Here is a 16,843-nt window from a genome sequence, read left to right as displayed (position 1 = left end):
CTTGTATTTGGATACAAGATAGGATATTGCCAATTTTTTATATAAGAACCACGTCTTTGCTAGATCAATAAATAGTTTACTAGATAGAATACGAAAAAACTATGTTGAGATCTAGCAAATTTGTCTCAACTTTACTATATAGAAAGAGGGATGTGTGCAGAGCTCTTCTTAAGGTTGGCCAAGAGGAAATCCAAAGGAAAACTGGGCCACAAGAGGAAAGAGGAGGAGAAGAAACGGCCACTCCAGAGGCTTCAGATTGGTTAGCATTGAAATCCAAAGGCGAGCACACGACATTGCACTTAGCTATTAAACAGGAATATGTTGATATTATTAATGAGATCTAGGAACAAAGGGGCTCGATCTCACCATCCAAAAGGATAAGGATGGCAGTACACCATTGCACATCGCTGCACAAAAAGATGCAAGCATCGTCTCTAAGCTTTTAGACAAATCAAGTGAGGGGAATTTTGAAAGGATGACTCGTAAAGAATGGATCAATGCAAGAGACTTCTTGGGTCAAACCGCTTTGCACAATATAGTCAGGTTGGCAGTATGCGATGTTGAGGAAGCTATAGTCAAAAGTGCTGGTAGTGTATTGAAGAAGCTTCTAGAGAAAGGTGCTTTGGTGGATCTCAATGACTTGTAATGGTGAAATGGTGAAACACCACTGCATGTAGCAGCACAAGAATGCTGTAAGAGCTAGGAAAATCCTTGAAACTAAACACAGAGCTCAGAGTGCGCTGAAAAGCTTGCTTGTATTAGAAGCCCATCAGGGTGATTTATACAAGACTGAAGAATTATTTTTTACAAACGGTTTAAGCCGTTGGTGGGCCGTTGGGCTAACTATTGCAGTTGCAAGAAATAAACCTAAGCTACTTAATAAAATACTTTAACATAAAGTAAATTTTATCTAAAGTTGACAAAGTCAAACTTTAACACACCCCCTTAAAATTGACTTTACTCTAAGCTCAAAATACAGTTGGTTTCACGCTCGTCTTATTGATTCCATTCGGTCTCACTATGGGGGCTTACTATGTAGAGGTTGTTTGTCTTCACAGATTCTAGCCTTAATGAAGCTTTAATCATAATACTTTATGCATGAGTCCTTATGCATAAAGCTTATGCATTAAGCATTATGCATAAGGCTTATGCATAAAGCACTATGCATAAGGCCTTAAGCATGAGGCCTTAAGCATAAAACTATAAATGAGGCCTTATGCATCAAGCCTATGCATAAAGCTATGCATGAGGCCTTATGCATAAAGCATTCCATGAGGCTTATGCATAAAGCATGCATGAGCGTTATGCATAAATCATTATGCATAAAGCTTATGCGCGGCGACTATAATTAGAGTCTGGGGTTTAGGGTTTAGGGTTTAGGGTTTAAGGTTTAGGGTCCAAGGTCTAGGGTTTAGAGTCCAGGGTCTAGGGTTTAGGATTTAGGGTTTAGGGTCTAAGGTTTAAGGTTTTAGGAGATAGGTTATAAGGTTTAGAAGGCTAGAGGTTAGGGTTTAGGGTTTAGGTTTAGTTTTTAGGGTTTAAGGTTTTAGGAGATAGGGTCTAAGGTTTTAGGGTTTAGGAGATAGGTTATAAGGTTTAGAGGGCTAGAGGTTAGGGTTTAGGTTTAGTTTTTAGGGTTTAGGGTATAGGCTATAGGATTAAGAGTTAGGGTTTAGGGTATAGGCTATAGGGCTAGAGGTTAGGGTTTAAGGTATAGGCCATAGGATTAAGAGTTAGGGTTTAGGGTTTAGGGTTTAGGGTTTACTATTTAGAGTCGAGGGTCTAGGGTTTAGGGTTTAGGGTTTAGGGTTTAGGGTTTAGAGTCGAGGATCTAGGATGTACGGTTTAGGGTCTAGGGGTTTGGGTTTTGGGTCTAGGCTATAGGGTTTAGCATTTGGGGTCTAGGGTCTAGGGTTTAGGGTTTAGGGTTCAAGGTCTGGGGTTTAAGGTTTAGAGTCCACGGTCTAGGATTTGGGGTTTAGGGTTTAGGTGTTAGGAGTTAGGGTTTAGAGGTCTACAATTTAGGGTTTAGGGTTTTGTGTTTAGTGTTTAGGATTTAGGGTTTAGAATTTAGGGTTTAGAGTTTAGGATCTAGGGTTTGGGATTTAGGGTTTAGGGTCTAGGATTTAGGGTTCAATGTTTGGGGTCTAGGCTATAGGGTTTATAGTTTAGGCTTTCTCTCACACACATGCGTGTATGTGTTTTAGATAGAGGGAGAGAGATAGAGATAGAGAGAGATGATTTAATGTCTTACAGATCTCTCTCTCTCTTTCTCTATATATATATATCACATACACACACACGTTGTCTTGTATAGGATTCTCTTAAATTAAGGGAGTAAGCTAATAGAAGTGAATGTGTACATGTGTGTTTGTATTTGTGTGCATGCGTTTGTGCTACTGGTTGTGTGTGTCTATGAATGTGTGTATGTGTGTGTGTGCATGTGTGTGTACATGTGTGTGTTTGTGTGTGTACATGTGCATGTGTTTGTGCGTGTACATGTGCATGTGTTTGTGTGTGTACATGTGCATGTGTGTGTGTGTGTGTTTGTGCGTGTACATGTGCATGTGTTTGTGTGTGTGTACATGTGCATGTGTGTGTGTGTGTGTGTGTGTACATGTGCATGTGTGTGTGTGTGTGTGTGTGAGAGAGAGAGAGAGAGAGAGAGAGAGAGAGAGAGAGGCACTCATTGAATATTATATGTGGGATAACCCTCTTTTAGTATGGAGAGAGACATCTTTCATTTTCTTGCCCTCTTTGAACAAAACCATGAGGCTGCGATACACCTCCTCATGCAAATCTCCATTCAAGAACGCAGTCTTTATGTCCAACTGATGTACATTCCAACTATTATGAGCTGCCAATGCACAAATGCTACGAATAGTAGTCATACGACAAGTGGGAGCAAAGGTCTCATCAAAATCAATGCCCTTTTCTTGAGCTTAACCCTTTGTAACAAGTCTAGCCTTATAGCGATCAACACTGCCATCTGGCTTTCGTTTCAACTTAAAAACCCACTTACATCCAATGACCTTTTTACCAATAGGCAAATCACACAAAGACCATGTACCATTCTTCATTATAGCATCATATTCACTTTACATTGCAGCCAACCAATTTTTTTATTTTTGTGTCTCATCAAATGAAAGAGGTTCTTCCTCTTCACACATACTAGACACAACCAAAGCATAACAATTTGATGCATAAGAGGCATGCTGAAAATCTGAACGAGTACGACTAGACATAGGTGCATCAATTTTACTATCACACAAGGTTTGCACTAGCCATTTAGGCATACCTCTAGCCTGCTCATTTTCAGGCCTATCCTCATAAATTACATCCTGTAAATCTGCATCAGAAATAGGCTGATCTATGATGTCGTTTGAAATATGTATAGGCTGAATATTTACCTCATTAGGACTTACATTTGAATTCCTACCTGTAAATAGAGGCAACAACGTATCAAATACATCCCATGAGCTCACACATGTCTCTTTGGTACATGATAACAAAGGCTGCACAACATCTTCCACAAAAACAACATCTCGACTAATCCAGATACGCTTTGACTACGGATGATACAATCTGTAACCCTTTCTCTCAGCACTGTAACCAACAAAAATGCATTTGACAGCCTTATCATCCAATTTTCTACGTTGTTGCATAGGCACTAAAGCATAGGCCAAGCAACCAAAGACACACAAGTGACCAATAGAAGGCTTCCTGCCATGCCAAGCTTCATATGGAGTAACAGACTGCAAGGCCTTAGTGGAACACCTATTGAGTACATATGTAGCACACATGACAGCCTCAAGCCAAAACACATGTGGCAAAGCTTTGATAAAAAATAGGAGCAGGATGTAACACACACAAGAGAAGCAAACCCTAATCCATAACCATCAACCATAAAGAAGGAGAGAAGCCATAGTCACCATCTCTCTCACACACACAAAGGAGAACACAACATAGTGTTATGTCCACACTACAAAGTAAACCTAGTGTAATGTCCACACCACACATGACCAGCTGGATGCGGTCATAAACACACCACATGATATCTATCTACCATACTGTCAGTCTGTCAGCACCCATGTGCCTGGTTACTGGCGAGAATTTACTGGCGAGAAAAAAACCAGAAAATTTTTTGTGAAGGAGTTTCATTTGATTTCAACTTTGATCGAGTGTACATTGTTGGTGAATCATTGTGGGATGTTAATGCACACAATTTGCAAGAATTTGATGTGATTTGGAGAGATTTGGAGCATTACAGGTACTCCGTACATTGTAATCGAAAGGGTACATCTACTCTATTTTTTTGCAACAATGGGAGATGGTCCGATACAGATTGTTGGAGAGAAGCTTGATCGCACTAACTTTCAAGTGTGGAAGTTTCGAATGAAGAGTTTTTTGAAAGGAAAAGGTTTATGGAGTCTCGTCTCGGAGGAAGACCCGGAGCCATATCTACCTCCTCAACCAAATAATGCTCAGTTACTGGCTCACAAGCAATGGGTAGAGCGGTCTTCGAAAGTGTTGCATTATTTTTCAATATGTGTAACAGATGCCTTGCTCATTCACATCCAAGATGCAGATACACCGAAAGAAGCATGGGGTATATTGTGCCGAATATATGAGACAGACATTGGTGCAAGGAAAATACAACTTAAGCAACAGATTCACAGTGTAACACGAAGGAATAGGAGCATACATGAGTATGTTCAGGAAATCAAGGGTTATGCTGATTCCTTGTCATCGATCCATGCCCCCATGGATGATGATGATTTGGTTGCTCTCACATTGCGTGGTTTAGGCAAAGAGTACAAATCTTTTGACACTTCCATCTCAGTAAGGTTGGGAGGAATGCCAGACTTTAATGAGCTTGTGTCATTGCTCATTGTGGAAGAATTGAAGCTTGGCCTTGGTGGTATGAGTGTTACAGGTGGTGCATCCTCGTCAAGCAATGATGAACATGCAAGAAATCAGGCTTTTTACTCATCTAGAGGCTCTCGAGGCAGGGGGAGATTTACCCCTCGAGGCCGTGGAGGACGTGGTTGGAATGACAGGCAACCACAATCAAATCAAAATTTTCAGAATTCACAGTCATCATTTGGATCACGTGGAGGTCGTGGATTTCAATCCCATAGGGGGAGATTTGGAACAGGTGCTCGTGGTAGAGGACGATGGCAAGGTCCTCAACAAAATTTGAATGGGATTGAATGTTACTATTGTGGCAAACTTGGACATTTGGCAAAAGATTGTTACAAAAAGCAGAATGATGCGAGGAATGGAAGACCACAACATGGAAATTATGCATCTACCAGTAACAATGATGGGAGTTCGAATCATCTTTTTGCAATGAAGCATGTTATGGGGACAATGGATTCTCAGAATGCTGGAGATGAGTCATGGTATATGGATTCAGGTGCCTCAAACCACATGACATGTCATGGTGAGTGGTTTGAGAAGATGCAACCATTGGATACAAATGGTTATGTGGTCACAGGAGATGATACTCAGCATCTTATAACACATGTTGGCAGTGTGCCTTTGAAGATGCATGATGGAAATGTGAAAAATATGTCAGAAGTGTTATATGTACCATCCATCACAAAGAGTTTGGCATCAGTAGGCCAAATGGTTGAGCAGGGACTACAAGTCAGATTCAATGAGAAAGGCTGTTTTGTGGAAGATTTTAAGCATGGCTGTAGATTGGTTGCCAAGGGCAAGAAGGAAGGAAGGTTGTTCAAATTGGATGCAGGCATACCAGAATTGAGCTCAGCCATGTTTTCAAAGAGCAATGGGATTGTGCAGGACATTGACATGTGGCACAAGAGGATTGGACATGTCAATATACAGAGATTAAAGAACATGCAAACAAGGGGCATTGTCAGTGGATTGCCTCGATTCAAATATGATGGACATATGCATGTTTGTGAAGCCTGTCAGTTTGGAAAGCAGGCAAGGTTGAGGTTTCCTAGAGAAGGAAACATGAGTAATAGACCACTTGAAATAGTGCACAGTGATGTATGGGGCCCAGCACAAAACCCATCTATCAAAGGAAGTCTATACTATGTGACATTTATAGATGACTTCAGCAGGATGACATGGATATATTTTTTGAGAGAGAAGAGTGAAGTGCTGGAAAAATTCATGGATTTCAAAGCTCTTGTAGAAAAACAATATGGCTATTGGATTAAGTGTCTGAGAACAGATGGAGGTGGTGAATACACCTCAAAAGCATTTGAGCATTTCTTGCGGAAGCATGGGATAAGAAGACAGTTGACATGCAGGTATACACCTCAGCAGAATGGTGTGGCTGAGAGAAAGAATCGTGTCATATGTGAAGTGGCAAGGGCAATGCTCAATGAAAAGAGCATGCCAGATTACTATTGGGCAGAAGCATGTGCTACTGCAGTGTATATCCTGAACAAATCACCTACAGTAGCCATTCATGGAAGCACGCCTGAGATGCGGCTTACAGGTTACAGGCCAGATATTGGACATCTGAAAGTCTTTGGATGTGTAGCTTATGTTCATGTGCCTGATGAAAGAAGACGGAAGTTGGATCCTAAGGCAGAGAAATGTGTATTTGTTGGTTATGCACAGGATCGAAAGGCTTACAAATGTTATAACCCTCAAACTAGACAAGTAGTCATCTCACGTGATGTAGTGTTTGATGAGCTTGCTAGTTGGTACAAAGCAAGAGATGAGGGAGTCATTGACACACTTGAGGCTAATGTGCCTGTGAACTTGCCATCACAAGCAAGTTCTAGCTCTACTACTATGTCTGGGCCAGCAGAAGCAGAAGCTGAGAGTAGTAGCAGTGTACGTCCATGGTCAGGACGATTGAGGCATGAGAGTGTAAGCACTGGGAGTAGTGCTATGGATAAAGGCAAGAAGAAAGTTGAAGGAATTGGGATCACAGGCTATGAGTCCTCTAGCTCAGAGAGTTTGGATGAGGAGCTAGGGATACCTGTTGTACGCACACCTGGTGCTAGGCAGGACAGATATGTGCCACCACATGCCAGAGTTACAGGTGTACAGAGTGACCCGCATGCATTGCGGAGATCCCAGAGAGTCAGATATCCAGTGGAAAGATTGACATATAGAGATTTTGCTATGCATTATGCATACATGACATCTATGGTAAAGCATGTGGAACCTACATGCTATTCAGAGGCTATTGGAGAGCATGTATGGCAGAAAGCCATGGATGAAGAGATGGATGCTTTGGACAAAAATGATACATGGGAATTGGCTGAGTTACCTAAAGGAAAGAATGCAATTGGATGCAAATGGGTGTATAAGGTAAAGTGCAAGTCAGATGGCAGCCTAGAGAGACATAAGGCAAGGCTGGTCGCTAAAGGATATGCACAAACTTATGGTCTTGATTATGATGAAACTTTCAGCCCAGTGTGGCTAAGATGGCTACAGTGAGGTCTATCATTGCATTAGCAGCACAAAAAGGTTGGGCTTTACATCAAATGGATGTAAAAAATGCTTTCTTGAATGGTGATCTACAAGAAGAGGTGTACATGGAACAGCCAGAAGGTTATGTACATCCAAAATATCCGACTTTTGTTTGCAGGTTAAAGAAAGCACTCTATGGTTTGAAACAAGCACCTCGTGCTTGGAGTGACAAGATCAGCAGATATCGTGTCAGTATTGGATTTGTGGTTGGAAATGCAGACTCTTCACTTTATGTGAAGAAGACACATGATGGTATCGTGATGATAGTCATTTATGTTGATGATTTGATTATCACAGGTGATTGTGGGAAAGGCATTGATGATGTTAAGGCCTCTTTATGCAAAGAGTTTGATATGAAAGACCTTGGTGATTTGAGGTTCTTTCTTGGCATTGAGGTGATAAGAACAAACACAGGTATATGGTTGGTGCAAAGGCAATATGCACTTGACATGCTGGCAAAGTATGGTATGACAGCATGCAAACCAATGTTGACACCATTAGAGCAAAACATGAAGCTTAGGGCTGATTTGGGTGATGAGCTTGATGATATCACCATGTACAGGAAAATGGTTGGTAGCCTTATCTACATGACCATTACGAGGCCAGATATCAGTTATGCAGTTGGTTTGGTGAGTCAGTTTATGCAGAGTCCTCGTAAACCTCACTTGGATGCTGTGAGACGGATTCTGAGATATGTCAAAACTACCGCGCATTATGGTCTTTTCTATGAGGCAGGAAAAGACATGCATGTCTATGGATATACAGATGCAGATTGGGCCGGTAGTGCATATGACAGGAGATCTACCAGTGGCTATGTTTTCAGTCTTGGTAGTGGAGCTGTGAGTTGGAGCAGTAAAAAGCAACCTACAGTTGCTTTATCTACCACAGAGGCAGAGTATCGTGGAGCAGCCATAGCTGCATGTGAGGCTATGTGGTTGAAAAAGTTGCTAGATGATGTCAGGCTACAGAGTGATATGAGCGTTGTCATTCATTGTGACAACATGAGTAGTATTCAGCTTGCTAGCAACCCAGTTTATCATGCCAGGACCAAACATATTGAGGTCCATTATCATTTCATCAGAGAGAAGGTGCTCGATGGGCATGTTGATTTGACATATGTGCAGACAGATGAGCAGGTTGCAGATATCTTTAACAAAGCACTTGGTAAGGATAAGTTCGAGTATTTCCGTACTAGATTGGGAGTCCTAGAGATGGACATGTCGAGCTTGAGGGGGAGTGTTGAAATATCAAGCTCGTATACAACTGGAGGATAGCACATGGGTGCTGACAGACTGACAGTATGGTAGATAGATATCGTGTGGTGTGTTTATGACCGCGTCCAAATGAGTGAATTAGACCAAATTCATTGCAAACTTTTCAAGAAACTCTTCCAAAAAGCGCCGCCTTCTCTTGGAGCTCTAGGAGAGAGGGGTAATCACTAATGAGTGGATAGGTCTCTTAGCAATGACCTAATCTATCATGGGTATGAAGGGTTTGACTCAATTTTGAGTAGAATTGCCACAATTGATCCTCCACCGGGCATATGTTCTCTGTTTTTGTAGAGTCCAAAAAACCAGAATTTTTTTCTTCACAAATTGCCTGTAATGCATCAATTTTCATGCAATGGTTTGCTCCAGTGTTGCTAATACATGTGCCCTTTCACAATACATGAGAACCTCTGTGTTTCCTTTGTATTTGAACCAATACTTTTGACAAAATACATTCCTTCACAAGCTTTCCATGAAAGCTTCAAAACCAGAAATTTTCTGCTTGCTTTATGCACTTCAATCTTCACTGAACTTGCTCTTTGATACCTGCAATCCGCAGAGGGGGTCTTGCTACACTCACCAATGGTCCTTAGCTCTCAGATCTGATGCCGATGTGTGCTCCACAGCTTCTCCTTTGCTCCAAGCTCCAATGGCTTCCTTCACAGCTTTTTCTTCTTCTTCCCTCTTCTCTCACTCACTCTCACAACTCAGCTAATGAGCTCTTGGCTCTGATACCATGATAAAAAACAGGAGCAGGATGTAACACACACAAGAGAAGCAAACCCTAATCCATAACCATCAACCATAAAGAAGGAGAGAAGCCATAGTCACCATCTCTCTCACACACACAAAGGAGAACACAACATAGTGCTATGTCCACACTACAAAGTAAACCTAGTGTAATGTCCACACCACACATGACCAGCTGGACGCGGTCATAAACACACCACACGATATCTATCTACCATACTGTCAGTCTGTCAGCACCCATGTGCTATCCTCCAGCTGTATACGAGCTTGATATTTCAACAAGCTTGGCTCTTGACCATACATTGTGCCATCTCCATGAGTGACCTGTTTTTCCTCTCAGCAATACCATTTTGCTGAGGGGGTATACGACACTGTACATTGGTGTTTTATCCCACGACTAGCCATAAATGCATCAAACTCTTTAGACATGTACTCCCCCCCTCGGTGCCCACAGTACAATTGGATACATTTTCAACCATAAGCAAAAACTGTTTGAAGCACAAAAACACTTCGGACTTTGCCTTCCGTGGATATACCCATGCATGCCTTGAGTAACCATCAATGAAAGTCACAAAGTACAAGTGTTTACCAAATGACAAAGTTTGCATAGGCCCACATACATCACTATTATGTACAAGTTGCAATTTGCGAGTGGCCCGCACATAACCATGCTTTGGAAACACAGAACGCTGCATTTTGCCCAAAATACAGCCTTCACAAACATGTTTTAATGGTGCCTCAAGAGGGGGAAATGAAGCAACCATATGAAATTTTTGCAAACACAGCAAACTAGCAAAGTTCAGATGACCAAAACGAGCATGCCATAGTTTTGCATCTAAAACTGCCTTTTCATCAGAAACTACATTTGCTGAATCTTCCACACACTTGTCATAAGAATTGAGCCTATACAGCCCACGAAACAAGGTGCCAGATGCAATAATCGTATCACCAGAAGTCAAATCATGAACAGTACATCTGTCATCCACAAATTTAACTACAAGTCCAAGTCTAGCAAGCACAGAGACAGACAATAGATTCTTCTTTATCCCTGGCACATACAAAGCATCTGAAAGTGTAAAAGCACTGCCATTTGCAGCAGTAAGCATAATTTTACCAACGCCCTTCACTGGGTAAGAAGCATTATTGACACATGTGACAGTATTCCCATTAGAGACAGCCTCAAGACAAGTGAACATATCATGATGCGAGATAATGTGCTTTGTAGCACCACTGTCAAAATACCATACATCATAGTCAACAGAAATTGCCAAACTTGCATCATGTAGATGGGTCATACTGGCAATACACGCAGCCGATTCATGCTCTGATACCAATTGTTAGAATTAGGGTTGCAAGAAAGCACACAAAGCTTGGAGAAGAAGAAGCAAGAATGCACACAACACATAATGTATTAGATTGTGTCAATGTACAAAGATAAGTTAGCCCTAGAATGATGGGCGTATATACAAGCCGGGGAAAAAAACCTCCTAAAGAGGGAAAAAGTACCCCGGCGGTCCTAAGTGTGTTCACACACATCACTGCCTATATATATGGCAACAAATAGTCCAAAAATGAGTAAATGCTCACATAAGATGAAGAGTTGACTAAGTACAAGGTTTATTAGTTAAAAACTAAGGTATATTAGTAAAAAAATGAGATATTTAGGTGAAATGATGCATTTTTGATACCTTGTAAGGAGAGAAAGACACTTGAGGTAGGCGCCTTTTTTATCATGATTGTTTGGCTTTTTTAATTCAAAAAAATCAAGATATTTTATCTCTCCTCTCTCTTTGTACAAACTAGATCAACAAGGGTGCCAAACTGATCCAAATCTTATCCAAATTGGGTCAAACTGAAGCTAGAAACCTCTAGAACCCAGTTGGACTTGGTTAGTGGCCTCCCTCATCTATAAATAGACCCACATTCCTTTGTATTTTCATATTGGAGTATTAGCATGCTAGTATTTTCTCTAAATTAGCTTATTTCTATTATCTCTCTAATTTTCCTCTTCTCTTGAGAGCTTTGTAGCTTCTCTCTCCTCCAACTTCTCTTGGAGATTACTCTCTCTCTATGGCCAAGGACTTACTTGGGGCTTCATGAAACCTCTTCTTTCTTGAAGATTACCTTTCCCCTTGGTGGCCAAGCCTCTAATGTTATTCTTCTTCCCAACCTCCCTCATGCTTGGGAAGCATTTTATTTTGTGGTTTTTCTCTTAAAACCATGCTTTTCTTGATTATGATGAATTAATGTTTATGTTTAAGCTTAGGTTTATACATAAACTAATTCTTAGGTTAAAAGTGTGATTTTAACCATTCTCAATTCATAGAAATTACAAGAAAGTTATGGCAAAATTTTCTTATTAGAAAATGAAGGTTTATACATAAATAATTTTATTCTGAAAGAGGAACTTTGAGTATTATCATTCATAGAAAATGTGGGGAAGCTATGGCAAAATTTATAGCTTTAGAAAATGAATTTATGCATAATAATTTTTATGCTAAAAGTGGAATTTTACTCATTATCATTTCATAGAAAATGCTGGGAAGTTATGGTAAAATTTATATCATTAGAGAATGAATTTATGCAAAATAAATTTTATGTTAAAAGAGGCATTTGGACATTATTCAGTAGTTAGAAAAATAAAGAAGGTTATGCACAAATTTATAGAATCATTGAATGGATGTGAATTGATGTGAAATGATGTGAAATGATGTGAATGGATATGAATGAATGTGAATGGATATGAAATGATGTGAATTAATGTGAATGGATGTGAATGTATGTGAATTGATGTGAAATGATGTGAATGGATGTGAATGAACGTGAAATGATGTGAATGGATGTGAAATGATGTGAATGGATGTGAAATGTATGTGAATGGATGTGAAATGATGTGAATGGATGTGAATGGATGTGAACAGATGTGAAATGGTGTGAATGGATGTGTTTGGATGTATGAGAATAGATGTGAAATGATGTGAATGGATGTGAAATGATGTGAATGGATGTGAATGGATGTGAATGGATGTGAAGTGATGTGTGGGATGTGTGGAATGATGTGGAGTGATGAGAAGTGATGTGTGGGATGTATGGAATGATGTGGAGTGATGAGAAGTGATGTGTGGATGATGTGGATTAATGTGTGGATGATGTGGATTGATGTATGGATGATGCGGTTTGGTGTGTGTATGATGTGTGGATAATGTGGATTGATGTATGGATGATGTGGATTGATGTGTGGATGATGTGGATTGATGTGGATGATGTGGATTGATGTGTGGATGATATGGATTGATGTGGATTGATGTGTGGATGATGTAGATTGATGTGTGGATGATGTGAGTGGATGTGAATTGATGTGGCATAATGTGAATGAATGTGGGAAGATGTGAATGGATGTGGATTGATGTGTGGATGATGTGGATTGATGTGTGGATGTGTGAATGATGTGGAAATAATGTGGGATAATGTGAATGAATGTGGGAATGATGTGATTGGATGTGAGTTAATGTGCAAATGATGTGATTGGATGTGAGTTGATGTGAATGAATGTGGGAATGATGTGATTGGTTGTGAGTTAATGTGGAAATGATGTGATTGGATGTGAGTTGATGTGGGAAAGATGTGATTGGATGTGAATTGATATGGGAATGATGTGATTGGATGTGAATTGATGTGGGATGATGTGATTGGATGTGAGTTGATCTGGAAATAATGTGATTGGATGTGAATTGATGTGGGATGATGTGATTGGGTATGAGTTGATCTGGAAATAATATGATTGGATGTGAATTGATGTGGGAATGATGTGATTGGATGTGAGTTAATGTAGAAATGATGTGATTGGATATGAGTTGATGTGGGATGGTGTGAATGAATGTGAAAATGATGTGATTGGATTTGAGTTAATGTGGAAATGATGTGATTGGATGTGAATTGATGTGGGAATGATGTGATTGGATGTGAATTGATGCGGGATGATATGATTAGGCGTGATTTGATGTGGAAATAATGTGATTGGATGTGACTTGATATGGGAATGATGGGATGTGATATGGATTGGTGTAGAAAAATGTGGGAAGATGAGAAATGATGAGGAATAATGTGAAAGGATGTGGAATGATGAGAAAGGATGAGGAATAATATGAAAGGATGTGGAGTGATGAGGAAAGATGGAAATTTTGTTTGGAACTGTATTTGTATGTGAAATCTTTTTTTTAAAGATTGTTTTATGGCAAGAATGCTGGGAAAGCATTTTGACCATCTTGTGAATGAGGTCATGGGGACCTAAGTGAAAAAGTTGTAACAGCTGATGGAGAGTCAATGAAGAACGTCTCGCGTGGCAAGGTCAACCAAGGTCTTGACCAGCCTCGGTTCGATTAAAATGGTGAGCTTCTGGTACGGTGGATGAGGGACCAAGGAAGCGGCCTATGAGTGAAGCACTAGGTCACCTGCTAAGGAACCTAGAGGGTGCTGACCATACAGTGCTCGGGCTTTGGGTCGCCTAGGATACCCACGCGTGTGTCCGAGGAAGAAAACGAGTTGGAGTTTGTTTTCTCAACACGGGCATGGATCTGGTTGATTGACCTTACTAGTCTTCAACAGATGAGTTCATGGCTCTTTTACATGGATCTTGTTGGTTGATCTTGCTGATCTTCAACTGAGAGTCCATATGATTTTTATGTGATTATATTCCTAGGTACTACTAGTCTCTTCTATAAGGAGCTAATGGTCACATGAATTAATTATGTGTATTGTAACAAGGTATGGAGACTCAATTGGGGGATTGCTAGCTGTAAGTTTAAATGGGGTCTTATTTGGAAAGTGGATATCCCAATGAGGATGAAGATGTTTTTGTGGAAAGTTATGATGATTGCTCTACCCTTAGGGGTCAATCTTGTCAAAAGGAATTTTATCTTCGGTGAGTGTCCTAGGTGTAGATCTACCTTTGAAGATGGGTTTCATACCTTTTGGAGTTGTCCTACCACTAGGGCTTGATGGGGGAAAATGAACATGTGGATAGCTGATTGGGTCGGTGTCAGAATGACCTGGCCAATATGGTTATTTGGTAAATATTGGGATTCAGATTCAAAGACTTCAGGGGTGCTGGTTGTTATCAAGTTTACATGCCTTCTTGAAATATGGTCATCTAGGAATATCATAGTGTTTGATGTTAAAGCTAGTCAAGGGGTTGATTTTGTTAAATGTAAATATACCTGCGTCTCTAACTCCTAGGCTATGTATTATGCCAATGCCTGCAATTCTAATGTTCTTGGGGAGATGTTGGTGCATACTTCTATGGGGAGATGTTGGTGCATACTTCTAAAGGGTCTAACCCTTATTACTATTTGATACAACGGTACAATTGAAAGACCCGTTTGACGACAAGAAGAAGCTAGTTGATGACAAGCACAACAAGAGTTACTCTCGCAGAATTTTGGGCATAAGAGAGGCTTGTTTTTTGTCATAAAAAAGAGTTGGGTTAACTTTCTTGCTAGTCATTATAGCTTGTATATTTGAAGGGTTGAATTGTAGAGAGTTTGTTGTGTATACACTCAGTGTTATTTCTATATATATATATATATATATATATATATATGTATGTATTTCCCAAAAGAATTGTCCTAATTTTCAAGAGGAAGTTATAATGACCCAAATTATATATATATATGTGTGTGTATGTATGTATTCCCCAAAAAAAATCCTAATTTTCCATAGGGAAGTTATAATGACCCAAATTATAGATGCAAAAAGGCCTTCCTTTTCCACTTGTTCGAAGTCCTTCTCCAAAGGCCATCATGCTGATACATCTATCTTTCTGTTGCGTGTGTAACTTGAATTCAATATACATTTGTCGCCCACAAAACACTCACGACGATGATTGCGATGGGTTCAAAGTGTGTGTAGTCTGTCCCACATGTAACGTGTAGTCTGTTGTAAGGGCTATGGAAGCATTAGGTTTGTAGGATCTCAGAGTGTGTCTTCTATACAAGAGAACATATTCTATCCCACATGCAATCCACTTTGTCATCGAGGAGAAGGGAGGCGCTGCACGACGCAATCCGCCACCACTCTAGCACTGCCACCTCGGCGCTTAAGGTGAAACTGGCCCACGTGGACATGCACCCGATCTGGCACCACCACCTTCCGTCGTATGCCCTCCCAGGCCGCTAAGAGGGCGGCGTCGCCCGTCCCCATGCGCAGGCCTGGCAGCACGGCTCGATGACCACACAGCGGAAGCGAGGTCACAGTGTGAAACGACGACGCCGAACTGGTTAGCAATAAGGGCCCGCCGACGAAGGCCGGACACGCGGCCAGCCCGACAGCCACGTCCGAGTCCACGCTCTCCACTTCCCCCGCCGGATAGGGCAGCATTTTGTTCATGACCACTCCGCACCAGCCCAGCCCTTCTGATGGCGACTTGTTCAGCAGCAACACCACCGACCTGCGCAGCAACGGATGTCCGTCCAGCCTCTCGGTGGCCACCAGAACACATCCCTCCTCTGGCCTGTGCGCCCAATGCCGCACGTGCGAAACCTCCTGCGGTCCACCTGTAGAATATTGCTGCCTGCAAAGGAGTGCCCGGAAACCCCTCCAATCCCCCACTGTTGATTCATCACCATCTGCTTCCAGAACTCCGAACCGGCCGAGGAGACTGAAGGATCCGCACGTGTGAATATCTTCCGCACTGTTAGAAGGCTGATGGTGTCCCTGACTGAGGTCCGAACGAGCTCCGCATGACGAATCTCTCTTCCTCCTCGTAGACCTGCGTATACACATGAGCATTGATTGTTAGTAGCTAATCTACTCGTTAAAAGAGGGCAACAAAAGCCTAATTAAGAGCCTTAATTGTTGAAAAAACAGTAACACGCACGAAGCTGCACCTGCTGGAAGCTGCAGTCGAGCAGCACCATGAAAGCTCGGATTGAAATTACAAGAGCAAGGGGAAGAGAAGATGATGAAGGGAGAAAATTGGGGCCTGCAAGGGCAGGTGAGAGCTCTGGAAGTAGCCATCCTGAAACGTAGAATGGATAGATCGAGATCCGTAGGCTCTCCGAGATTAATATTTTAATGATATTAGCCGGAGGAGATGCAACAAAGAAGTCAAGGAATTCTACTAAATACACGCTTTCAATCAAGATCTTAGTCTATGAATTTGCCCATGTGCTGCCCACTTGAAGTTGCCAATGTCTATCCTTCCAATGGAGCCCTTACGCTGTGCCACGTGGAGACTGTTTAACCCTTTTGACGAGTCAACGAGGTGCTGAGGAATGATGCATACATTTTCTTTATAAACCGGCAGTTATTAACTTATTATATTTTTGGTAATGAGTTGTGTAGGCACTTTTTCTATTAAA

General features: G+C 41.2%; 1 protein-coding gene across 1 annotated transcript; it reads right to left on the bottom strand.

Moving 5' to 3' along the window:
- Window positions 1-15,226: 15,226 nt before the first annotated feature.
- On the bottom strand, window positions 15,227-16,499 carry LOC147606713 (uncharacterized). The gene is made up of 2 exons (XM_086792251.1): window positions 16,360-16,499; window positions 15,227-16,251 (listed from the first exon to the last, which is right to left on the bottom strand). The coding sequence occupies exons 1-2, from the start codon at window positions 16,497-16,499 to the stop codon at window positions 15,513-15,515; spliced, it is 879 nt and encodes a 292-aa protein (XP_086648377.1). The 3' UTR covers window positions 15,227-15,512.
- Between the last annotated feature and the right edge of the window lie 344 nt (window positions 16,500-16,843).

The sequence above is a fragment of the Cibotium barometz genome, chromosome 57, assembly GCF_041138505.1.
Source record: "Cibotium barometz isolate CiBa-2024 chromosome 57, ASM4113850v1, whole genome shotgun sequence".
NCBI lineage: Eukaryota > Viridiplantae > Streptophyta > Polypodiopsida > Cyatheales > Cibotiaceae > Cibotium > Cibotium barometz.
This window is presented reverse-complemented; position numbering and strand designations above follow the sequence as displayed.

Excerpts from the sequence above, each read along its gene's own strand:
- LOC147606713 (XM_086792251.1), bottom strand. The coding sequence starts at position 16,499 with ATGGCTACTTCCAGAGCTCTCACCTGCCCTTGCAGGCCCCAATTTTCT. Across the intron at positions 16,252-16,359 it reads CTTCCAGCAGGTGCAGCTTC|GTCTACGAGGAGGAAGAGAG; the intron begins GTGCGTGTTACT and ends GTGTATACGCAG.